Genomic DNA, 27,405 nt, shown 5'->3' with positions numbered 1-27,405 from the left:
ATTATGTGAGATATTCAACATTACAAAATAAGCTTTGTATTAGATGATTTTGCCCAACTGTAGGCTAATGTAAGCGTTCTGAGCCCATTTAAGGTAGGCTAGGCTAAGCTATCTTGTTCGGGAGGTTAAGAGTATTAAAAGCATTTCGATTTAGGATAGTTTCAATTTACCACGGGTTTATCAGGAGGTAACCCCATTGTAAGTCGAGGAAGATCTGTCTTTGAAATTGACGAGAGGTGCAAAAGAAAAGGGAAATGAGACAAATGTCATGTTTCTACATGATAGTTGCTTTGAAGCCCTAAGGGCTAGAAAAGGGTGCATGCAGTACTCAAATACTGAGAAAGGATTAGAAATCGAGTTGCATCTAACACTTGGATATTTAACAAGTCAATAAACTCTATAAACAGTCTTGAATTACTATATATCTTTCTTTAAATGTTAACCTTTCTTTATATTAATATGTTACATGGATAAGTGATTTTTAGTAAAATATAAACTTTTACTGTAAGAGGTATATTTATATAGAAAAGACATAATTTATGCATTCATTTCAGCTTTAGTTATGCTGCCCTAAGAAACGAGGAAGTGAGCCATTGAGTCTTTGTACCCTTAGCAGGCTTTGCTGTGCACTTTTTGTCAGTGATCAGAGTTACAGTGACAGAAAGAAATGAAAGAACCCAAGAGCGTTATGCGTTGTAGAGATAACCGTACGTTATTAATAAAACCTTCAAAAATCATTAACTTTCCCTTCATTAAAAAAGTATAGGAAAAATGTTTGATTTGGTAATAAGAAGAAAATTATTATTTAAACCAAACTAGAAAAAGATACATGCAAATGAAAACATTGTCAAATAAAAATACATATTTATAAAATCCTAAAAAAGTCAGAAAGCCCATTCAGAAATTCATAAAATCAAGAACAAGAAGTGAAGACAAATTCAAATCAGCAATATTCCTTTTTACTCATTTATTAAAAGGGTATTCCTTTTAATACCCTTGAAAGTCTTGCATACAATTTTTAGTAGTCACATTCACCAATTTAATTTTTAGAAATTCATCAGTGGTCTTCGGAATACTAGGAGACAAAGGACTGTACTGTAATCTTCAGTATACAGGTAGATTCTTGCTCGTTCAATAGTCCTGGTCTTCATCAAGGTATCTTAAATGCTGAACTAAAGACATAAATAGAAAAAGTGTTACTTTTCTCTTCATACGCACATGCTAGAAGAATTACATTATAATGTAATATAATGTATTACATTACATCTGTCCCTCGGTCTCTTTCTCTCTCTCTCACAGACACACACACACACACACACACACACACACACACACATGCTCGCTCACTCACATGTATTAAAAATCATACTACTTTCCTGAACAGGAAACTTAAATGCAAAGGTTTTCAAACTTCAGTGTGCGTAAGAATTCTTTCTATTGCAGAGAACTACAGTGCAGAAATGCCATTTTTAAAAGCACCCCATGTGATTCTGAAGCAGTGGCTCAGTAGTGATTACTCTTTAAGGAAAAGGTAGTTTAATCATTATTTATTTCATCAGAATAATATTCATATATTTGAGATTATCAAAACTACTCAGTGCTCTGTGGTGACCTAAATGGGAAGGAGATCCAAAAAAGAGGGGATATATGTATATGTATAGCTGATTCATCTTGCTGTACAGTAGAAACTAACATAGCATTGTAAAGCAACTGTACTCCAATAAAAATTTTTTTAAAAGTCATTCACAGTCCTTAGTTTACAATCTGTTAGAATTTTTTAATGTTCCTTTACATGTATACACAGGATAATTTCATAGACGTAAATATTAAGTTTAATTGTATTCAATAACATGAACACAAAATTGGAATCACATTATTAAATTCTGTGCATGATTTTTCCTTTTTTAGTTGGCTGCACTATAATTTTTCCAGCCACTACCCCATTGATTGGCATTCGTTTTGTTTCCAGCTTTTGGGCAGTGCTACCAAGGCTGCAAAAAGGAACCCTTGTATATTTGTTCTTACATACTAATAGCTTTATCTGTATGGAAGAAACTTTTAGGGGTAGAATTGTTGGATCAAAGGATCCGTGAAGTATTTTTAAAAAAATTAATAGAAGTTTCCAAATTGCTTTCTCCAAAGGCTACCACACTTCTCATTTCCAACAGCAATGTTTGAAATTACATTTTTCTCTGTATTCCCACCAACAAGAAATATTGGTGCTGTTTTAAATTTTTGTTTGTCTGATTTATATAAAGCAATATCTCATTGTTAATCATAACTTGAATTTCCCAGACATACTGTGAACCTGAGCATTTTAAAAATATTTAGTAGTCATTTAAAATTCATTTTTTGTGAACCGTTTTTCATAACTTTGCCCAATTATTTATTAGATGTTGTCTTTGTCTTAACAATTGGTTTTATGTATATATATATTATAATACTATATATGTTTTGTATACATATATTAACACTTTATCCTGTATACAATTTATAACAGCTCTATGTGTATGTGTATACAAATATATTACACTTTACATTTATGTACTTTTGAGAATTCCAAATTTTTTCTGTCTCAATCTGTATTTCTCATATGTCATGTAAAATATCCCTACAAAAAACCCCATACTTTTGCCATATATCATTTCCAAATGTGTAGTCCTCCCAAAATCGTTTTAAAAAATAGAAAATGTGGGGCTTCCCTGGTGGCACAGTTGGTTAAGAACCCACCTGCCAATGCAGGGGACATGGGTACGAGCCCTGGTCCGGGAAGATCCCACATGCTGCGGAGCAAGAAAGCCCGTGTGCCACAACTACTGAGCCTGCAGTCTAGAGCCCGAGAGCCACAACTACTGAGCCCGTGTGCCACAACTACTGAAGCCCGTGCACCTAGAGCCCGTGCTCGGCAACGAGAGAAGACACCGCAGTGAGAAGCCCGCTCACCGCAATGAAGAGTAGCCCCCGCTCACCGCAGCTAGAGAAAGCCTGCGCGCAGCAACAAAGACCCAGTGCAACCAAAAATAAATAATAAATTAATTAATTTAAAAAAATAGAAGATGTACCTACTAACTCATTTCACCATCTTTTATTTTTGATGTATAACTTAAATTTTTTGCCTTATTCACTTTTTTTGTTACACGGTCCTCATGAAAGCAAATTATAAAATGCAAATCTGATCATATCTTGCCCCAGCTTTATCTTCCAAAGCCCACCATCTCCCCAACAGTCCCTAAAATAAAGTATGAACATGAAATACAACAGATAAGACCATTTGTCATTGGGCTTTACCCAGCCTTCCCCGCCTAGCTTCTCATCACTCCCCTCCCTCCACATAGGCTCTCCACACTCGCACACAAAGACTGTGAGATCTTTCATTAAACAATCATGTCATCGTCAATAGCATCTTTTTTATCTGTATCTTCAGTGCTCAGGACACCACTTGTCAACACAAATGTGTTCAATATTTTTTTTAACATAATATATTTTTGAATGAAAAACTTACTGTTCCCCAAAGGTGTGATTCTCTTCTGTGCCACATTTTGTACATGCTATGTCCTTTCCCTAGAATGGTCTATCTTTCAGTCATGTGATGTTTATCGTGAACATCACATCTTCACAATCTCTCCAAACTGTCTCCAAACTGTCAAGCTTTCTATACTCCTATAGTATCTTCTACTATCTTTACCCTAGCAGGCATTATGCAACTGTAGATATGTCTTATCTCTTTTCTGAAATGACTCTTTATATCTTTAGAAAAGTTATTTATATTTACTTACCCAGCTTCTCCTTAGCAACATGATGTACAATTGCTATTGCTTAAAATATATGTAACTAAGCGATGGACAAGAGTCATATTTATAAAAAGTTGTTGCATATTCTGAGTATGGATATACATACAAACATAAACATATATATGGAAATATATGTGTATATACATTCTTTCTTTTTAATACCAGAGGTGTTCTCAATTCTCAAAAGGAATCTGTTTTGAACAATGCTGAATAAATTCTTCTCACCCACCTCACTGGCTTATAATTCTCATTTTCCTTTTCATTGTACCTCAGAGTGGTCTCCTTTTTTCATCCAGAAATAGGAAGAGATTTAGACACAGAAATTAGTCCAGCATCATTAAAACCATCTTACTCGTTGGAATTTTCTGAAAAGAAGAAAATAATTACTGGGAAATAAATCAGACCTCCCCTCAAGTGCCTTAAAAGCTCTTTGTGACCACCTAGAGGGGTGGGATAGGGAGGGTGGGAGGGAGACGCAAGAGGGAGGAGATATGGGGATATATATATGTATGTATAGCTGATTCACTTTGTTATACAGCAGAAACTAACACATGATTGTAAAGCAACTGTACTCCAATAAAGACGTTAAAAACAAAACAAAACAACGTTCACAATTAGGAAGACAAACAGTGTGATTTAAGGGGCACAGAAAGTCTTTCCTACACCTTATATATATTTCCCTGCGTTAGTTTTGGCAAATACCAAATCCCTTGGATTGAAGAAGTGAGGCAGGTCCCTCTCAGAAGGTAAGGACTATTGAGAAGGCACTGAGCCTTCATAGAGGAAGTGGCTATTGCGATATTTCTTACAACCTAGGAGAGTTACGCTTCCTAGAGGTAGAATTGGTGCTCAATAGAAGTCAGAGGACAAAGAAAGACTTATTATGTAATGGGAAATAAGGCTAGTCCTGTGAATAGGGATGGCTTCTGATGGGATGAAGATATAGAAAGTTTAAACTTTTAGAAAAATATAATAAATATGTTAGAGAAAGGAAAGTAGCAGGGAGTGGGAATGGAGGAAACTATGAAAGAGATATGAAAAGTTTAACTTGTAGAAGATTAATTTCTGTTTTAATAAAAAGAGGTCCAAGTCATAATATTCTACCACATGGTTCCTCTGTCAGAAATAATCATGGACCTCTTAGCCAGAGGTCTCTTGACTACAATTTTTATGTTCTCTAAGAATACTTTTTAGTTCACTCCTGCTTTTCTTCCTTTTGTACATCACAGACTTCCTATTATGTCTGAGATTTCTTTCCACTACTATGTAAAGCAGAATGCCTCAGCTTCAACTGCAGCTACTGGTCTGAACCCCAGGGCCACAGACCCTCAAAGAACTCACAGACCTGAGGAATTCTGTAGGTCCAGATCATCTGCCTTCAGGCAAGAATTCATCTCCCGGTATTGAATTTGGTGGACAGAATTCTCTCCTCTTGAGGAAACTGGCAACAGAGGTTGTAGTTTAGGGGTCAGAGGGCCATAATAAAACTTTCCTTCCCTATGTGTGCTTTTTCCCAGCAGTGCAAACACAGCTAATCATGACCCATGCCCTAGTCTTGTTTCCATTCCATTCTACTACCAAGCTTTACCCTCACGATGCCACAAACTCAAATGTAATAGGGTGAGGCTAAACCGGGTCCCCAGTTGCCATCTTATAACAACCCAGTTTCTTCCCCCAAGGCAGCCAGCAGTCTTCTGTAATTCACTGGAGATTTATCTAGCATCTTTATAAAAGTTATCCTTTCCCTTTCATTCTCACTCTAAAGTCCTTTTCATCTTTCGTCTCAACAATTTCAAAATCCTATCCTTGTCAGTAACGTGGTTTTCTTTCAACCCCTCAGACGTCCCATTGCCAAACAGAACTTCGTAAGAGCCTGCCTGCCTACTTTGCTCCCCTACACTATACTCTTTAATGACTATTAACCTTCTTACTGGGCAATACAGAACTTCATTACTTGTTTCCTCCCTCTTCTTCAGCCTTATCAGGAGCTTCTCTCCTTGAACTCAACTTTTACTTCCCCCCAAAACAATAAACGTTCCATCCTTTAAGCTTCTCTACACTTGTACATTTTTTTCTCTTTCCCTGGAATGCACTTTACCCAGTTCTTTGATCTCTATCTTCAAAATTTGTCTCAAAACCTCCTAGAAGCCGCCAATACTCCCCTTCCCCTTTCAGTAAATTATTCTCTGTGCCCCTTTGTTCCTTATTCATAATACCGTACAATAATACATTGCAATTTATTTGTTTACATATATATCTCTTCCACTGGACTGGAAATTCCACGAAGACAAAAACACTTGATTATCCGAGTCTGAACCATCTTCAGAACCTAGCACATTTCTTGACGGAACAGTGAAATTAGTAATAAGTATATAGTAGGAGCAAATAAATGTTTGGGCAATAAAGGGGTCATCCTGAACCGTACAAGCATACTCATTCTAAACTATCAATTCTGTAATGTCCCAATTATACGTGTAGATAATGTATAGCGATCATCAGTACAAGCAGTGCCCCTTTTCTTCTCTGAATTCTTGTTCCCTCTTCTGGGAAACTGCTTAGAGCTCTACTAGGTTTCTTCTTTCTGGCCATTTGATACCTGAATCTCGTTTTTTTTGGTTTTATTATCCCAAGAAACTTCTTATCCCATAGAAACGTTAGAGACAACATAATTTGGCCCAGACCTGTAAGCCGCTGTCTCTGTCTTCGCTTCTGAATCCACAAGAGGAGTACGGTGAGAGAGGCGAACAGAATGACCCCAAGGATCCCAAGTGCAACAACGGATGAGCGACCTGAGCACAGGTAAACATCACAAGAGGTAATAACGTCTTAGCTAAAAGACCTGGGTCACCAGTTGCTGTCCCTCTCTTAAGTCAGATACAGGATTGCTGAAGTAAATTTCAAACCCTCAGAACTTCTGACCCAAAGTATCTTAATAAGAGGGATTCTAAACAACGCAGACAATTAGCCCCATGCTCGTAATCCCCTTGGATACCTGTGGCATTTAGTGATCCTTCATTCTTTGCAATTTCTGTAGGAGAAAAGAGGGGAGACTCAGTTCTGGGAGTAATATATGGAACCACTACATCTGTGTCCTGTCTGAGGCTTTAGCCTCTCAACCAAGAAAATTACTCCTTCCCACCCAAAACTAGAGGCGCCTAGTTTTTCGTCTCTCTGCACACGGATACATGTAAGTTATGTGCTTGTCCTCGGTGAAGGCCAATGTATAACAACACATGTTTTCATCATTCTTCAGACTGAAACATACATGATTCTTTCCCCACTAGATCCCTGGGTTGGTACTTCCAGGCCTTCCATAATGCACTCTACGGCCCACCCTCTCTTTGTTGCCAGAGATTCCAGGCTCAATCCAGACTCCCTGCACTCACCTGAGCACTTCACAGAAGCATCCTCCTTGTGGCCACAGTCACTGTGGCCCCAGGACAGGGCAGGACAATCCCACAGGGAGGACTCATTCCCCTTGCACTTCACTTCATTGAGCCATATGGGCCCCGTCCCCTGGCCAAACGCCGCCTCTTTTCCTGCCTCCAAAGCTAAGCCACAGCCCAGCTGTTGACACACCACCTGAGCATCGTCAAGGTCCCAGGAGTCATCACATACTGTGCCCCAGGAACCTCCGTGCCAGACCTCCACACGTCCAGAACAATTAGTGGTTCCTTCCTGAAGTCTTATTTTGTCTGAAAAGCCAGAGAGAGACACCTAGATCATTTCTGAGAAGATAAAACTCCCAGGAGGTCACAGGGGAAAAGAGAGATTTGAAACTCTTTTAAAAATCTCTGTTTTAGTAAGCTGGGATGAAGTAAGAGAGTGGCATGGACATATATACACTACCAAATGTAAAATAGCTAGTGGGAAGCAGCTGCATAGCACAGGGAGATCAGCTCGGTGCTCTGTGACCACCTAGAGGGGTGGGATAGGGAGGGTGGGGGGGAGGGAGACGCAAGAGGGAGGAGATATGGGAACACATGTATATGTATAACTGATTCACTTTGTTATACAGAAGCAACTAACACACCATTGTAAAGCAATTATACTCCAATAAAGGAGAGACCTTCAAGATGGCGGAGGAGTAAGACGTGGAGATCACCTTCTTCCCCACAGATACATCAGAAATATATCTACACGTGGAACAAATCCAACAGCACATTAAAAGGATCATACACGATGATCAAGGGGGTTTATCCGAGGAAAGCAAGGATTCTTCAATATACGCAAAACAATCAACGTGATACACCATATTAACAAACTGAAGGATAAAAACCATATGGTAATCTCAATAGATGCAGAAAAAGCTTTTGACAAAATTCAACACCCATTTATGATAAAAACCCTTCAGAAAGTAGGCAAAGAGGGAACTTACCTCAACATAATAAAGGTCATATATGAAAAACCACAGCCAACATCGTTCTCAATGGTGAAAAACTGAGATCAGGAGGAAGACAAGGTTGTCCACTCTCACCACTATTATTCAACATAGTTTTGGAAATTTTAGCCACAGCAATCAGAGAAGAAAAAGAAATAAAAGGAATCCGAATCAGAAAAGAATAAGTAAAGCTGTCACTGTTTGCAGATGACATGATACTATACATAGAGAATCCTAAACATGCTGCCAGAAAACTACTAGAGCTAATCAATGAATTTGGAAAAGTAGCAGGATACAAAATTATGCACAGAAATCTCTTGTATTCCTATACACTAATGATGAGAAACCCAAAAGTGAAATTAAGAAAACACTCCCATTTACCAATGCAAGAAAAAGAATAATATACCTAGGAATAAACCTACCTGAGGAGACAAAAGACCTGTATGCAGAAAACTATAAGACACTGATGAAAGAAATTAAAGATGATACATATAGGTGGAGAGATATACCATGTTATTGGATTGGAAAAATCAACGTTGTGAAAATGACTATACTACCCAAAGCAGTCTACAGATTCAATGCAATCCCTATCAAACTACCAATGGCATTTTTCACAGAAGTAGAACAAAAAATTTCACAATTTGTATGGAAACACAAAAGACCCCAAAGAGCCAAAGCAATCTTGAGAAAGAAATATGGAGCTGGAGGAATCAGGCTCTCTGACTTCAGACTATACTACAAAGCTACAGTAATCAAGACACTATGGTATGGCACAAAAACAGAAATACAGATCAATGGAACAGGACAGAAAGCCCAGAGATAAACCCATGCATATATGGTCACCTTATTTTTGAGAAAGGAGGCAAGAATATACAATGGAGAAAAGACAACCTCTTCAATAAGTGGTGCTGGGAAAACTGGACAGCTACATGTAAAAGAGTGAAATTAGAACTGTCCCTAACACCATACACAAAAATAAACTCGAAATGGATTAAAGACCTAAATGTAAGGCCAGACACTATCAAACTCTTAGAGGAAAACATAGGCAGAACACTCTATGACATAAATCAGAGCAAGATCCTTTTTGACCCACCTCCTAGAGAAATGGAAATTAAAAAAAAAAAATAAACAAATGGGACCTAATGAAACTTAAAAGCTTTTGCACAGCAAAGGAAAACATAAACAAGATGAAAAGACAACCCTCAGAATGGGAGAGAATATTTGCAAATGAAGCAACTGACAAAGGATTAATCTCCAAAATTTACAAGCAGCTCATGCAGCTCAATATCAAAAGAACAAACAACCCAATCCAAAAATGGGCAGAAGACCTAAACAGACATTTCTCCAAAGAAGATATACAGACTGCCAACAAACACATGAAAGAATGCTCAACTTCACTAATCATTAGGGAAATGCAAATCAAAACTACAGTGAGGTATCACCTCACACCAGTTAGAATGGCCATCATCAAAAAATCTAGAAACAATAAATGCTGGAGCAGGTATGGAGAAAAGGGAACCCTCTTGCACTGTTGGTGGAAATGTAAATTGATACAGCCACTACGGAGAACAGTATGGAGGTTCCTTAAAAACTAAAAATAGAACTACCATATGACCCAGCAATCCCACTACTTGGCATATACCCTGAGAAAACCATAATTCAAAAAGAGTCATGTACTACAATGTTCATTGCAGTTCTATTTACAATAGCCAGGATGTGGAAGCAACCTAAGTGTCCATTGACAGATGAATGGATAAAGAAGATGCGGCACATATATACAATGGAATATTACTCAGCCATAAAAAGAAACGAAATTGAACTATTTGTAGTGAGATGGTTGGACCTGGAGTCTGTCCTACAGAGTGAGGTAAGGCAGAAGGAGAAAAACAAATACCATATGCTAACACATATAAGTGGAATAAAAAAATAAAATGGTTCTGAAGAACCTAGGGGCAGGACAGGAATAAAGACACAGACTTAGAGAATGGACTTTAGGACACAGGGAGGGGGAAGGGTATGCTGGGTAGAAGTGAGAGAGTGGCATGGACATATATACACTACCAAATGTAAAATAGATAGCTAGTGGGAAGCAGCTGCATAGCACAGGGAGATCAGCTTGGTGCTTTGTGTCCACCTAGAGGGGTGGGATAGGGAGGGTGGGAGGGAGATGCAAGAGGGAGGAGATATGGCGATATATGTATATGTATAGCTGATGCACTTTGTTATAAAGCAGAAAGTAACACACCATTGTAAAGCAATTATACTCCAATAAAGATGTTTAAAAAATAAAAGGATTATGATATTAAAAAATCTGTTTTAAAACTTTGCTTATTTAATGTGTATTTTAAATTTTACTTTTTTTTTTCTTTTTCTTTTTTGCGGTACGCGGGCCTCTCACTTTTGTGGCCTCTCCCGTTGCGGAGCACAGGCTCCGGACGCGCAGGCTCAGCGGACATGGCTCACGGGCCAGCCACTCCGCAGCATGTGGGATCTTCCCGGACCGGGGCACGAACCCGTGTCCCCTGCATCGGCAGGTGGACTCTCAACCACTGCGCCAACAGGGAAGCCCTAAATTTTACATTTTTACAAAATTCATCTTTTATGAAAGTATATGTCCCTCCAGCAAACTGGGTGTATTTCATCCTGGATGTAAGAATATTAGTGTGACACGTGAAACTAACACAGCATTGTAAGTCAACTATACTCCAATAAAATTTTTTAAAAAAGAATGTTAGTGTGACTTAGGAAATGTCAAATAGATAAAGTTAACATTGTAAATATATAATGTTAAATTCTCTCAAACTGCCAGGTAGATAGAAACCTTCTTCCAGCTTAAAAAGGTGTAGAATGGGAAAATAATTCAGGATTGATCTTTCTGACTGCTTTATATTAAGTGTAACGAGATACTATTTGAAAGAAAAATGGGGCAATTCAATAGTCAAATGCTGAATTACATATTCTCTTCTCCTCACTTGTTCACAGAGATAGCAACTGAATAAAACTTTGAGAAGACCGTCAGAGTATGATTGTTTTTGGGGAAATGATCACTGATCCTGAGTACCTACAGGCCAAATTAAATACAACCCATTACATTATCCAGGTAGAATAAGGATTAACCAAAGTTTACTCATTCTTGCTTAGTTAGATCAGAAGATGCTAGTGATCTAATAGAATGGAAGTTTCATACAGTCCAACGGATACTCACTGGCACACGAGATCCAGGTCTCCTCCGAGGGGCTGGCCAGTCTCTTCTTCCATGGAGATGATGGGCACTGCCATAAGGTGTCAGGCCCTTTAGGACACTGAACATTGTCCACCCACATGTGTCTGGACATCGTCTTGTCTGAAGATGCAGGGATGATGCTCCCTTTGTCCGCACAGCCCAGCTGCCTGCATACCACTCCCACCGTGGCTGCAGACATGTTACTCTTGCCAACGCTGCCCCAAGCTCCATTGTAAAAAACTTCCAGGTGTCCTGCACAGGTATCTCTGCTGGTTTCACTGATGAGTCTCAGAGACATGAACTCTGGGATGAGATACAGAGTTAGCAGTTTTAAATCTTTTCTGAAGGTTCAGAGGACTCTCTCCCTTTACTCTGATGTGAGAATGGATTTAAAAATAGGTACGATACATTAGTAATTTCATTGCTAGTAATTCTTTAGAAACTTCCGGATGATTTGGTAGATTTTGTTAAAATATAGTATTTGTTCTATAAATATTTCTGGTTTTCTAGTCTTGGATTTTGTAATTAGAGACCTCTTTAAAATGCCAACAGTGACTCTAAGTTGACTTCTAAATCTTAATCAAAGGCTCAGAGCCTTTTATGAATTACGTAGTTTGGATTTTTTTCTCCCTAAATTACTGTACTTTTAGCTTTCTAACCCTATTCTGTTCATTTTTTGGCAGTTGTCCTTGATAGTTAAAATTTACTGAGATACTCAGCCACTAAAACCAATGTTTTATATACATTTCCTTAAACTGAAATATTTCCCTTTCTGACACTTCACAATTTTGTTGTGTATGTCCTGTACCAGATTTACGTCACTGAATGTGATTGATAGCAAAATCTCTTCTGGCATACAGAATTTTTCACTTCCCTAAGTCACAGAACTCTTTTTTTCCCATACACTACAACTGAGTACATTTCTGTACTTCACAATGCTTTCTAAAATCTTACCATGTATACAAAACAAGAGCAGTGTCCTGTTATGGTAATTTATCTGTCATTAAAAATTACTTGGGCATGGTGATTATCTTCTTCTCTGTAGAATGTAGCACCAAATGTATTTCTGCTGTCCTTTTTAATCTACTTTATTAATACAGCTTTCATCAAGCGGTGCACTAAATCCTTACCCAACATCCAGCTCCACATATGTTCATAAAAGAACTTATGATTAGTTTTGCTGTCATTTTCATGATATGCAAACTCACTTCTGAATTTTTCTCTTTCTGATATAATACTACCTTGCACATGAGGTAGCACTAATTCATCAAATCCACACTTCTGGCAGCCCGAATCTCACAAGCGTTCCCTCTGAACCTGTATTTTAGGGAATTTGCTCGGATTAATATCCTTCACTACCCTTTGCCCCACCTCAGTCCTTTCTTATACAATTATAATCAATTGTAATTATGCAGAACTCACCTGAGCAGATAACTCCTGCATCCTCCTTATGCCTGCAGTTGTGCCGCCCCCAGCCATGGGAATGGCATTGCCAAATACGAGATTCTTTTCCATTACAGTCCACCTCATCCAGCCAGATGGGCCCTGTTCCTTCCCCAAAATGAGCAGAACCGATGGCATTAATGGCCCCTCCACAGCCCAGCTGTTTGCACACCACGTGGGCATCATTCAGGTCCCAGCTGTCATCACAGATGGTGCCCCAGGAGCCCTCATGATAGATCTCTATTCTCCCAGCACAACGCCCGCCTCCATTTACCAGGCGAAGTTGACCACTCCCTGCAAAGAGAAAATAAAATATAAATGCATTTCTAAGGATTTTGAGATCATTTTCATAGACTGGTCACTGATTCTTACCTATGCAGGGAACACCACTTTCTTCTGAAAAAATAGAGCTTGTTGGGTCCGAGGATGATAAATTGCATGGGGGTAGCGTCTGACTCTGGTTTCCTGCAAACACCAAACGTCATCAGTCACAAGAGATACAAAAAGTTGGGGTGACGAAAGGAGGTCAGCTGGAGTGTTCAATAGGTGAGCTAGGACAAACATGGCTTTAGAGAAAGGTGGATGGGTCAACCAGGCTGGGAATGAATCAGGTACTCTGAGAAGGCACATGGTTCAGCACTAAATAATTATGAGGCCCATGAAAATTCAGTTTACTTTCCCTCTAAAAAGATAAATGAAGTTAATATTCTGGCACACTTCTCATGATCCCTCAAAATGGATCACTCCCTTTTACTTCTGTTCTTCGCTATAGTTACGCCCTCTCTTAAGGCACACCGCCGTGGGAGAGGCTCATCATTGGCTGCCCTTTTTCTCTTACCTGAGCAGATTACAGAGGCCACTTGCCCCAAAGAACACAGCGATGCACCCAGAGCAGTCATGGGACAATCTCCCATGTGCCGCTCAGTCCCAGTGCAGTGAAACATGTGCCTCCAGACCTGCCCACTTCCTTTCCCAAAAGGTGCTCCTCTTGGGGTAGAAAGGGCAACTCCACATTTAAGCTGCTGGCAGAGAACGTGAGCATCTTCCATGTCCCAGTGAGAGTTGCAGAGGGATCCCCAGGTCCCAAGAATCTTGAGCTCCACTCTTCCCTCACATGGGGACTTGCCATGAACCAAGCGAACTTCGGTGTATCCTGAAAGGAGACAGGGCTTTAAAAAGATGTCTGTGACTACCTAACCCTACCCTCTTCACAGTATGGGAACACGTTGAACATGTGCTCTGGGTCTCACTTGAGCAGACTACTCCAACATCCCTGCTGTGTCTACAAGTCCCGTCTGGGCGGGGTGCTACTGGGCAGAGTGAAAGATGGGACTCGTGCCCCTCACACTGGAATTCTTCAGCCCAGATCTGTCCGTTTCCTTCTCCAAAGTGAGCTCCCCCCAGGATAGAGACGACTGTGCCGCATTGTAATTCCCTGCATAGCACGCTGGCCGCTTCCAGAGAGAAGTCAGAATCACAGACGGTGCCCCAGGTGTCGCCATGTTTCACTTCAACACGACCAGAGCAGGGAATGTCCCCTCCGACTAGTCTGGGTTCCCTGTGGGCTGAAAAATAATATTTCAGTGAGAGAGAACATGATTCCAAGATTTTCCTTCATGATGAGAGTGAGGCAGGGAGTGAAAAGTGAGAAAGGGAAGCTATTCTCTCCTCTTGGCTCTTCTGCCTAGAGTTCAGCTTAGCAAATTCCAGACCTCCCCATCCTTCATTTGACCACTTCATCGGAGACAATTCTGGAACTTTGCCTCCTGGAACCTGTAATTCCTGGAGCATGATTACTCTTTCCTTTCAGTATTTTGCCTATATTAAGCATCACACTGGAGACCACAGATAATGGGTGTCCATTCTCTCTACTTTTTAGCCCTATATGCAGTCCTTCACCCAAGCGGTCTGCCCCAACCATTTCAAATGGTTCTAGGTAAGGATTTTTAATATATCAACACTTCCTGTTTCCAAAATGAACAGCAGACCTCTTCTTCCCTGTCACACTTGACCCGAGATGCTCCTTTTCCCTGTTTTCTCCTCCTTCCTTCCTGACAGTGCTTTATCAGAACCTTTCGTGTGTTCCCCAACCAAAGTTCTATCCTCCTTTCTCATCTTCTCAATGGACATCTTCTCTTAACTGCCAATAAATATGTTTTCATCTATACATTTCTCTTTAAATTTATATGTATAAGCAGATCTACTTGGACATCTGGAACTTAAGCTGTTCAAAATGGAATGAATTATGTACTGATAACCCCATGGTATTCCTTACTCAATTAATAGTATCCAGGACCAAATTAGAATCACCTGAAATTGAACCCCCTTTATATCTCCCCATAAATCATGGTAATAATGATAGTAGTGAATATTAAAGTGAACCCTTATCTTGTGTGAGTGTGTATATATATATATATATATATATGGCATTTTAGTAAGTATTTAACAAACATTATTTCATCCTTACAATTGCCTTAGGGTATAAACTATTAATAACATTCCAGTTTTACAGACAAGGAAACTAAAACATAGAGAACTGTAGTAATTTGCTACGGTCGCACAGCAAATTAGCGAAGGGCCAGGATTTAGAGAGCCTAGAATCGTGATCCCCTACAATACACTGCACATGAAGAAGCCACCAGTATGTGTCAGTCCTCCAGCATATTTTCCCTCCATATTTATAGTTACTTTGATGTAATCTGTCATCATATGTCATGTAGACTTTTTATTTATTTATTTAATTTATTTTTGGCTGCGTTGGGTCTTCGTTGCTGCACGCGGGCTTTTCTCTAGTTGCGGCGAGCGGGGGTTACTCTTCGTTGTGGTGCACGGGCTTCTCATTGCAGCGGCTTCTCTTGTTGCGGAGCACAGGCTCTAGGTACATGGTCTTCAGTAGTTGTGGCTCATGGGCTCTAGAGCGCAGGCTCAGTAGTTGTGGCGTACAGGCATAGTTGCCCCGCGGCATGTGGGATCTTAGTTCCCCGACCAGGGATCGAACCTGTGTCCCCTGCATTGGCAGGCGGATTCTTAACCACTGTGCCACCAGGGAAGCCCTGTCATGTAGACTTTTGCAATAGCTTCCTAAGTGGTCTCCTAGCTTCTAAGTCGTCTTTCCAAGAAATCTACACCATGACCATGAGTGTATTATTAAAGTTCAAATATTTTCACGTAATTTCTTTGTCTTCAAGGTAAGTCGGTGTTTCTTTACTACTTATATAATAATTTATCTTTTTAACAAATATTATTAAGAACCTACAATATTTTAGGCATTTGGATGAGCACAGAGTTCAGTCTATCAGCGAGGACAGATAATTCTAATACTACTATTAATAATCATAACCACGGTAGCTAACGTGTATTGATCACTTGCTGTGTAATTCCCATGAGGGAGTAGATATTATTATCACCATTTTTTTCTTTTGAGGAAGTTGCAGCACAGAGAGCTTTGGCAGCTTCCCCAATATCACCCATCTATTCAAATTAAGGGGGGATAATAAGCATTGTTTTCCTAGCATACTTGAAAATACTCTATGATGTCACCTGAAAAGCCTTAACATCTATTACTCTACCAATCATACCGGATACCTCAGCCTAAATGTGCTTTCTCAAGCTTCTGTACCTCTGCAGACACTTTTCTCTCTACTTATTATGTATTTCCCAACCTTATGTACCTGGGAAAAAATTACTTCTTTTCAAGGCTGCTCAGTTTCTCATTAATTGCTCTCTCCTTCAAGAACACATAATTTAGTAGAAGATACACATGTTCAAATAATAATTTGAGTCCAAAACTAGATACATATTTTAGATACAAAACTAACAAATGAAGGAGTCACCAGCTCTATTAAACCTGAACTGAGTTTGATAAAAAGATGAGGAGTTTGCCAAGTAAATAATGTGTGATATGGCATTTAAAGAATACAGTCATGAAATAGCATGATGTAATTGAGAAATTATGGATAATTTACCATGGTTGGAATTTAAAACGTAAAGAAAAGACACACCAGAAATAGAGCTGAAGAAATGGGGCTCAGGTTCTAAGGACATTCTTTGCCGGGTTGAGAGCACACTCATCAAGATAAGTGTGAGTTTCTCTTAACATACTCAGCGGTAATTCAAGTTACGTGCGAGATACAAACTATTTCCTTTAATTCATCTTAAAAGAGAGGAAAGAAAGGTAATGCATATAAATTGGACTATCTAAAAGGCATAAGTCTTTTAGCGATGCCTGCTGTTAAATATCACTAATTTTTACGATCCCTCAACATTACTATCAGCATGACACAGATATACTATCAGCCCTCACCAATTTCCTAAAGTGTTCTAGATCTGACTATATTCTCTATTATAGAAGCACAGAATAACTCAGCATGCAAAATTTTCACCACTTATCCATTAAATATGTACAGCGCAAGTTCTATCCAAATTTGAGTTGAAGAACACGTTGCTTTCTAAACACAGCTAAGACTTTAAAGCAAATAATGCCTCTACAACACAAATAATGAGATTCTTGCATCAAGTCCTTGATTTAATCTTGTTGAACCATTATTTGAGCATGAAATTCCTCCAAGATATCATTAGCTAATATTCATATAATCCTATTCCACTTTGGGACAGACCTAAACCTTTGAATAAAAACAGTTTCTTAGATTGAGCCAAATTCAGCTTTCTTTTAACCTCTTGCTCTCTCATCTAGATCAATCTCGAACAAAATAAAACACAACCAGTGAAAAAACAACCTCCCCCCAACCAAAAAAAAAGCAAAAACAAATAACTTTCTCTTTAATGGTGAAAACTTGTGAAGCACTTGAAAACAAGTCCCTTCTGTAAGTATCCTCTTATTTCCTTTGTCATAAAATATTTGAGTTCAGGGCAAAAGAGAAATTCTTCCACCCAGAAATGTCTTGGAGACTGTATCCTCAGCCTTTTATTTCATGAATCTGCTTGTAACACATTAATCTGTACCACAGATTGGCTTTCTTATACCATTTACTCTGTGTACATGGTTAGAATATTGGTAATTTACCCTTTTAAGGGATTTTTTTTCCCTGTTAAACCTATGAGTGCATTTTAACATAAAAGCCATTAATTGAATTTTTGTGCCTGGATTTAGCTCCTTTAATCAATAAGTTAAACTTTCCCTGACATCAATAACTAAATCTGTACCCATTTCTTTCTGTAGAAATGAATAAACGAAGAAATGGAGAAATGAAGAACAAATATAAGAAATAATTCATTAGAGTTACTTCCTTTTGTTTAGTAATAGATAAAATACACAATATGCTTTAAAGAAGCATTGATACATTTTCATCATTTATTCCTTTCCAGACTCTGAAGAAGTATAAATCATTCTAGTTTCAAAATTATTTTTTAGACTTTAGTAAAATAAAACACAACTCAAATGAACCATTTCTTAGGTTCAGATGTCCTCTACAGCAAATATACCGTCATCACAAACAAAATGTCCGGGATTCAAAGCAATTTTGTGGCCAAAATTCTTAGACTTCTTTGTAGCTGGCTTGTCTAAACTACGTGTCAGGGATAAATTGTTACTTTGTCTTTCTAGTCTTCCAGCTTTACTTAGTTCTGGCCCCTATCAGCCATAAAACCCTGTGCTTTATAAAAGTCTAAGAATTTGAACAGATTATGGAATTCGTAGTTTGAACTTGACAGGCACAGAGACGGTATTTCCATAATTTTTTTCCTGGAAATCTTCTGAAAGTATCCAGTAAATCAAAAAATAAAATTACAAACCTCTATTTCTAGAAAAACTAGGAGAGAGCTAAAATCTAGGCCCCAAAATAAGTATTCATAGAAGAGCTTCCAAAAAGCTACAGAAATATAGTAAGAGAGTTTACAAAAGGAAGCAAAGTGCACATAGGGCAGATAGCAAACAAAACTATAATTTTGTAAAGAGGGGTCCACCTTAAGTTGCAGATTTATGCTATTTGCGATTTCTATTATAGGCGGCTTAATAGAATCCTAAATAATTCAGAATGTGTTATCGTAAGCGAGGTACTCTAGTAATAAAACCTAAATTTTGGATGTGGTTGAATGGAATTCATGGGCAGAATATACTAATGACTCAGATATTGTAGGCTGGAGCACTAATAAGTCATGTTATCCATGGTAAGACATTTGGACAAATGTCACCTTGAAAAGAAAACCATGTGCTTACTAAACCCGAAAACTTTGAGAACATACTGGGAAAAGTGTAAAAAAGGAAAAGTATACTTTTATAAAGGTATAAAAAAAGAAAAATATCAGAATGTTGACATGGCATGAATCCTCCTTGCCACTTTTAACACTAAAGAGAGAGGTAAGCTCAGTCTAGAAGAAGCTAGACTGCAAGAAGAAATGGAAGGATAAATACTAATTTCGTGAGGGAGTGGCCAGTAAATTAAGAGGAAGGGCCTGGTCACAGGATAGATCAAAGTACGTGATTTATTCTTTGTTCTTACTTTCACATGGCATTGGATTAAAGCAAACAGACTACTAAGTTTGGAGAGAATTTTTTGCTGACTTTGAGGGCAGCCGACATCGGCTAATGATTACTCAACCCTAAAACCGATCCAAGGGTCCCTAAATCAGTATCAGCAGAGAGTGGGTTGTGACCCCCGGACAGGTAAACTCTCCAAACTGAACTTAGAATTGACTATGAGAAAGACGCACTAGGAAGTACTGCCCTGAGAAGAGCACCTGGGCTCATGAAAGACAGCGCGCAGAGAGCAGCTTCTCAGAGGGCAGAACCTGGTCTATCTAACTGGCTCACCAACAACTTTTGTCACTTGCAGGGCAACTCATTATCCTTGTCCAGTAGCATTTGATAAATTACTGCAGAAGAACAACTCTAGGTGTTTCTTGGTGACCACAGCACCACCCAAACAGCCTTAAACTTCTTACCTATTTGACTTATTTTAAATGAGAAAAAAAATTTTTTTTTCTTTAGCCACTCAGGTGGTATTTCTTGTAGTTGCAGCTGAACTTCATACTAATTAAATAAAATAAATTAATAGGAAAATAGACAACCCTTTCTAAATTTAGAAGGAAATTATCAGACATACAAACATGCTTACACATTCCCAAACACATGCAAAGGCCCCATAAAGGTCATAGAGTGAAATATGTTTTCAGTTGTAGCATATTACACGACAATAAATATTATGTCATATATAATTATGACAACATAATAACGCATAATATGACTAAGTTAAGGTCAAATACATCTCCCATTTCAAAAAAGTAACTCTATCAGAGTCCTTTTCAATGTAAATCCCAATTCTATTATGAGTACAAGTGATGCACCTGGAACAAAATTATTTGTAAAGGTTGAAAGCAAGAGAATAGAAAATAAAGCAACAGGTGAGATATTAACATCAGACAAATTTGATTCAGAACAAAAATTTGGGGGGAATTTCCTGGCCGTCCAGTAGTTAGGACTCCTCGCTTTCACTGCCGAGGGCGCAGGTTCAATCCCTGGTCGGAGAACTAAGATCCCACAAGCTGTGTGGCATAGCCAGAAAAAAAAAATTGTTCAACCATAAAAGATGGAAACCTTATAATACTAAAAAGAGCAATTCACAATGACCACATAACAGTCATAGGAAGTTCTGTGTCCCAGATTCACAGAGCATCAATTCATCAATTATACGATATAGCTACTGGTACACTCAGTGGAAAACCTATAACCTCGAATGGTTATATTAATAAACAGGAAAGAATCAAAATTAATTAAGCATCCAACTTGAGAAGTTAAGTCTCATATCGGGCTCCCCAGCCCAGGAATCCTGCACCAGGAAGACAAGCGCAGGGGTCCTGTACCCCCAGAACGTTTGGCTTTGAAGGCCAGCAGGGCTTACTTTTGGGAGAACTGAGGGTTGTGGGAAATAGAGACTCCACTCATAAAGGACACACACAAAATCTCACCCTCTCCGGGACACAGGGCAGAAGCAGTAATTTGAAAGGAGCCTGGGTCAGATCCACCTGCTGATCTTGGAGAGCCCCCCGGAGAGGCAGGAGGTGACTGGAGTTCACCCTGAGAACACAGACACTGGCAGCAGTCATTCTGGGGAGCTCATTCTACCACAAGGATACTGGTGTTAGAAAAAGTCATTTCTGGAATCCTCTCTTTAGCTTATTAGCACCAGGACTCAGGCCCACTCACCAGCCTGTCAGCACCAGTACTGTGAGACCATCCAATTTATCCGGCAGTAACACCCCTCCCCCACTACTGCCCCTACCAGCAGGCAGGCTTCCTTGAGACATTCTGAGCCCACAGCTACCCTGGAGCATGGCCCTGCCCACCAGAGGGCCCAGGACCCAGCCCCACATGACAGTGGGCCAGCACTAGCACAGGGACCACTAGGGCCCTGCAGCCAGAGCCCCTGGGACCCGGCTCCACCCACCGGAGGGCTGGTGCTGGCCCTGGGACAAGCCTTATCCCCCAGTGGACAGACCCCAGCCCTAGGACCGCCGTAGCCCCACAACCTGCCTTGTCAGGACACAGACCACCCACCAGGAGGCCAGTACCAGCACCTCTGGGACCTGGCCCTATCCATCAGCAGGCCAACACCAGCTCTGGGATTCCTGGGCCCTATAGCTGGGACCCCAGGACCGGTCTGCCTTCCAGTGGCTGGCATTAGCTCCAGGACATGGCTTCATGCATCCCTTGGACATTGGTCCCACTGACAAGCAGGTGGACACCAACTCCGAGACATGTCGGACCCCTCAGCCATCTGCCCCAGGAACCAGCTCCACTCACCAGCAGGCCAACACGAGCTTCCCTCAGCCATCTGCCCCAGGAACCAGCTCCACTCACCAGCAGGCCAACACGAGCTTTGGGACACCCCGGAACCCACAGCCAGCCGTGTCAGGAAAAAGCTCCACCCACCAGCAGTATGACACTAGATCTGAGAACCCTGGCTCTGCAATCACCCATTGTAGAACCTGGCTCAACCCACAGTGAAACAGCACTAGTCCTGGGACACCCCTGGTCTCTGCAGCCAGCTACCCCATGCCAAACACATCAGAAGGACTTGTGCAGTCAACATGGGGGGCACCCCTAGAGCATACAGCTCTGGGGACCAGAGGGGAGTGTGCTGCTGAAAGCATAGGACATTTCCCACAAAAGGCCATTTCTCTAAGTTTGGGAAATGTAACCAATCTACCAGATATGTAGAACTGAAAACAGCAAGTTAGGCAAAATAAGGCAACAGAGGAACATATTGCAAACAAAGGAACAAGATAAAACCCCAGAATAAGAACTAAGTGAAGTGCAGATAGGCAATCTACCTGATATCAAACGCAATGGTGAAAAGCTGAAAGCATTTCCTCTAAGATCAGGAACAAAGGCAAGGATGCCCACTCTTGCCATTTTTATTCAACATAGTATCTAAAGTTCTAGGAACAGCAATCAGACAAGAGAAAGAAATAGAAGGAATCTAAACTGGAAAGGAAGAAGTAATACTGTCACTGTTTGCAGATGACATGATACTGTATATAGAAAGTCCTAAAGACGCCACCAAAAATCTACTAGAACTCATCAACAAATTCAGTAAAGTTGCAGGATACAAAATTAATATACAGAAATCTGTTGCATTTCTATGCACTAACAATGAACTATCAGAAAGAGAAATTAAGGAAACAATCCCATTTACCATCACATAAAAAAGAATAAAATAACTAGGAATAAACCTACCTAAGGAAGCAAAAGACCTGTACTCAGAAAACGATGACACTAATGAAAGAAATTGAAGATGACTCAGAGAGGTGGAAAGATATACTATGTTTCTGGACTGGAAGAATCAATATGGTTAAAATGACCATACTACCCAAAGCAATCTACAAATTTAATGCAATCCCTATCAAATTACCAATGGCATTTTTTTCACACAACTAAACAATAAATTTAAAATTTGTATGGAAACACAGAAGACCCCAAATAGCCAAAGACAATCTTGAGAAAGAAGAACAGAGCTGGAGGAATCAGGATCCTTGACTTCAGACTATACTACAAAGCTACAATCAACAAAAGAGTATGGTACTGGCACGAAAACAGACACATAGATCAATAGAACAGGATAGACAGCCCAGAAATAAATCCACGCACCTATGATCATCTAATCTATGACTAAGGAGTCAAGAATATACAATGGAGAAATGACAGTCTCTTCAATAAGTGGTGCTGGGAAAACTGGACAGCTACATGTAAAAGAGTAACATTGGAATGCAACTTCTTAACACGTTGATTGAAAGTCTTACCTGAGCAGGTAACTTTGGCTTCATCATAGTGATCACAACTAAATCCACCCCATTGCCAATTCTTGCAGTCCCAAAGAGAAGTTTCATTTCCATTACAGCTGCTTAAAAACAGCCATGTGTTTGTTGCCTTAATTTTGGAATAAACTTGATAGGATGTTTTGAGTGCAGATCCACATCCCAGCTGCGTGCAAACCACATCAGCTTCTTGCAGTCCCCAGCCTCTGTCACACACTTTCCCTATCAATTTCTGAATTTCCACCTCCACTGTCCCAGCACAGTGGCTGCCTCCACCTTTAAGTCTCAGTTCCAGATCTGATCCATCTGCAAAAGAAACATAAACGTAGGCCATAGATACATACGGAGGTTAGCTCCCAAAGGGTATTTTTAAAATCTTGTTCCTTCCCAGATACTGAGACACTGGAAATTCTGGCTCACCCATCTCCTGGCTTTTCGAAGAGTCAGTATAAACCATGAATTTGGTTAGAAATGGGATTACAGTTTCAAAACTTAATAAAAATTGTCAGTGACTAAAAAATACGAGCAAATCAGATATAAAGAAAAGACTTATATCATTTTGTCTTTTGGAGCTCCAGGTAGATTTAGAATTTGAAGTGTGGTCCCTAACAGCAGTCGGAAAAATTATTATAGAAAATAGAGTCAGACAACCCACCAAACTAGTCATATAAAGAATGTGTTAAAGATTCCTCACAACTGTAAAAGAATTCCCAACAAGGAGATTATTAGATATTTCTCTCTCACACATCTCACACCTATTCCTACTCCTAAAGAACACAGGTCCTTCCTCCTCTGTTTTACTTTTTGTTTTGTTTTGTTTTAACTTACCAGAACATGTCACACCAGCATCTTCATTATGATTGCAATAATGCTTTCCCCATTCTTGGTGTTTACATTGCCAGAGAGCAGACTCATGTCCATGGCACGAAACACTGTCAAGCCAAATGTGTCCAATTCCTTCACTGGCGTTGATTCGACCAGTGGCAGTGACGGCAGTTGGACATCCCAGTTGCTTACAGGCCACGGCGGCATCGTTACTATCCCAGCCATCATCACACACTGTCCCCCATTCTCCTTGGAATTTCACTTCTAATCTTCCTGAACATTCGGTAACTCCATCTACCAGTCTCAGGCTCAGGTCTGCTCCCTCTGTAAGAGGGAAACAAAACAAGTCAGTGATAAAGAAACAAGAATGAAGGCACTGTAAACAGCTGTACCTGAGATGAGTTAAGGGGGGAGATATAAGGAGAGATAGAGAAGACAGTGATATATTACCACTGAAAATCATTAAAGATGGAAGGAGGAGTGGGTCAGGCAAGAAGACAGGACTTCCTTCGGATTGGAAGTTTGGGACTAGCAGGTGCAAACTACTATATATAGAACGGATAAACAACAAGGTCCTATTGTATAGCACAGAGAACTATATTCAATATCTTGTAATAAACCATAATGGAAAAGATCAATCAATCAATAAAAATTAAAAAAACAAAAAAGAAGACAGGGCTTTTCACTATGGAGAGCATGCATTATAGGAGGAGTTCCTAACAGGAGGCCCAGGGACTGAAATTTATCTAGAGATTCGCTTGTTTGATCACCACAGATTTTTTGTTGGAATTGTTTGTTTTTTTCCCTTTTAAATATATGTTTGCAGGTGTCTAGGTGGGACCTACACACTCCTGTTTGCCTCAATACTCAATACTCACTTTTGCCTCTGACTTCACTGTCTACCCAGACTATCTGGTTTGTATTACATGCCTGACCCCTTTTTGACCACGTCTGTAGTTTAAACGCAAAGCAAAGAGAAAAGGGACCTCACTATTACTACTTTCAACTTCCCCCAATCAATATTCCTCAAAGAACAGAACTTGATTCTAAGTAATATCCTATAATAAATAAATTGCTTTTTTCCTCAGGCAGTTTTGGTTCTCGTTGTCACAATGCTGTTTATTGTGATTACTCAGCATGTATAAAACACACTGAGGAGAAACGTGCTGACTGGGGACCTAGAAAGATTTTGATGGGTAAAGGGAAACAGAAGGTACATACTGTGTTTTTTCTACGCCAAATCCCTTTCACTTTCTTCAGCTAACAGAATCCATCTTTTCTGTAGGAATCCCATTCTTTGTGGTTTAGACTATAGATGGTCACATTCTTCAACAAGAAAAAGGCCAATCTGGGAATTCCCTGGCTGTCCAGTGGTTAGGACTCCATGCTTTCACTGCTGTGACCGGGCTTCGATCCCCGGTCGGGGAACTAAGATCCCGCAAGCCGCGCAGTGCTTGGATGGAGCCAACTGTACCTCCTGGATTTCCCACTTTTCTGAGTCAGTATTGTCTCATTTTAAAGTTAGTTTGAATTGAATTTCCTTCCTTTGAAAAAAAAATACCTGGTGAATACAGGGACATTTTTACCCTAGTTATAGTTTCCTAAATATTCCCTGGGGTTCAAGACTTACTAGGTCTTCAAACTCGGCACTCAAGTGAAGAAAGGAGAGTGACAGTCTTGTACACGCAAAGCCATGTCCCTGTCCCGTAATCAAGCGTGAAACATGAAAGTTTCCAGACAGACACAGTGCCTGCTCATAACATAGCACTAGCATAAATGAGGTTTTAATAGGAAACCAATTTTTTTAATCATTTGATTCTGTGAATTTAAGAAAAGGTGGGTTTAAGAAAGGGTGGGTCAAAATGGCTAAAGAGGAGACTTTTGTAGGTAGAGAGTGATAAAGGGGGTGCTCCAAAACATACAGAAAGCAAAATTTTAACCTGTTTTTAACAGTTAACTTTTCTTTTTCTTTCGTTTTTTTTGGAGGGATGGGGGGAGTGGACTATTCCCTAAACACTTCCTTCTACCCTCTTGACTTGGATCTCAATTTCACTGCCATCATTCCCCCCAACCTACTTATCCTAAGGTAAAAATTCCACAGGTATCAGAACTGCATCCTGAAATGAGGTAATAATAAGGCAATAAAAGAAGCAGACTTCATTATGTTTTTAGGAGTTCAGCCTTTTGAGACTTTTGTCCCCTTTTTTTGTCCTCTCATGGAGAACAGAAAAAGCACAGGCCAGTCCTTACCTAAGCAAATCACTCCAGCATCCTCAGCGTGATCGCAGTTATGCTTTCCCCATCCTTCATGTTTGCAGTTCCAGAGAGCTGACTCAGTTCCATTGCATACAAGGTCATCAAACCAGATTGGTCCAGAACCTTCTCCAAAATTAGCTGAGCCAGAGAAACTGACAGCACTTCCACATTCAAGTTGTTTACAAACCACAGAAGCATGATCTCTGTTGAAGTTATCGTCACACACAGTGCCCCACTGTCCTTGGAATTTGACCTCTATTCTCCCTGAGCACCGGTTTCCTCCATTCATCAGCCTCATCTCCAAATCAGATCCATCTAGAGTGGAGAAAAGACCAGAATTCAGAAGTAGTATTTATTCAGAAGTGATTTTAGAAAATAATATTCCTCTAGTCACTTGAGATTTGATCCTATCCTTAAAAATGATGCTTCATTTTCGATGCTGCCCCTGTTCACAGTTTGGAGAACTTTAATCTTTTGAAAACCAACCAACGGTTAATCTGTAAAAAAATCTTTTACAGATTAAACTTTACTTTGTGTTCTGTTTTGTTTCCTTCCATTACTGAGGCATAATAAACACTTGTATGTAGAAATAGATACGTTTGCCTCAAAGTATTTATTTAAAAAGCTTGAAAAAATAAAATTTGTTCATACTACAAAGAAGCAAAAATGAAAAACCAGTCATTTGTTGAACAGTTAAAATTTTTATTTTAATCTTTTTTTATGACCATCAGTTTAGAGCATGAATGATTGCTTGAAGTTGAATTTGAAATTAGAAAACAGGAAAAAGCAAAAAAAAAAAATGCATAAGCATGCATGATAGTTTGCAAAAGTGGTATACAAAAACATTAGGACTTCTCTAGTAGCGCAGTGGTTAAGAATCTGCCTGCCAATGCAGGGGACACAGGTTTGAGCTCTGGAAGATTCCACATGCTGAGGAGCAGTTAAGCCCGTGAGCCACAACTACTGAAGCTGCGTGCCACAGCTGCTGAAGCCCGCGTGCCTAGACCCCGTGCTCCACAGCAAGAGAAGCCACAGCAATGAGAAGCCCGCACACTGCAACAAAGAGTAGCCCCTGCTCGTCCCAAGTAGCGAAAAGCCCATGCACAGCAATGAAGACCAAATGCAGCCAAAAATAAATAAACAAAATTTTTAAAAAAACATTAAAAATTGGGGGAAAAAAGTTAATCAAGATAATTTATTTCTTACCAATTTTT

At 39.7% G+C, this 27,405-nt stretch overlaps 1 protein-coding gene across 1 annotated transcript in view; it reads right to left on the bottom strand.

Annotated features, from left to right (window-relative positions):
* Positions 1–986: 986 nt before the first annotated feature.
* CD163 (CD163 molecule) overlaps positions 987–27,405 on the bottom strand; it is a 30,705-nt gene continuing 4,286 nt past the window's right edge. Inside the window, exons 4-17 of the mRNA XM_065886627.1 lie at positions 26,186–26,506; positions 23,939–24,259; positions 23,096–23,416; positions 14,089–14,403; positions 13,677–13,991; positions 13,211–13,303; positions 12,818–13,132; positions 11,378–11,698; positions 7,178–7,486; positions 6,784–6,819; positions 6,473–6,580; positions 5,137–5,232; positions 4,021–4,073; positions 987–1,172 (exon numbers count right to left, since the gene is read on the bottom strand). Of these exons, the coding sequence (XP_065742699.1) occupies positions 4,051–4,073; positions 5,137–5,232; positions 6,473–6,580; positions 6,784–6,819; positions 7,178–7,486; positions 11,378–11,698; positions 12,818–13,132; positions 13,211–13,303; positions 13,677–13,991; positions 14,089–14,403; positions 23,096–23,416; positions 23,939–24,259; positions 26,186–26,506 (2,894 nt within the window). The 3' untranslated portion in view covers positions 987–1,172; positions 4,021–4,050. The remainder of the gene's footprint in view (positions 1,173–4,020; positions 4,074–5,136; positions 5,233–6,472; positions 6,581–6,783; positions 6,820–7,177; positions 7,487–11,377; positions 11,699–12,817; positions 13,133–13,210; positions 13,304–13,676; positions 13,992–14,088; positions 14,404–23,095; positions 23,417–23,938; positions 24,260–26,185; positions 26,507–27,405) is intronic.

This window comes from Phocoena phocoena, chromosome 11 (assembly GCF_963924675.1).
Source record: "Phocoena phocoena chromosome 11, mPhoPho1.1, whole genome shotgun sequence".
Taxonomy (NCBI): domain Eukaryota; kingdom Metazoa; phylum Chordata; class Mammalia; order Artiodactyla; family Phocoenidae; genus Phocoena; species Phocoena phocoena.
The sequence above is the reverse complement of the archived record's forward strand: the minus strand, read 5'-3'. Positions and strand labels throughout refer to the sequence as shown.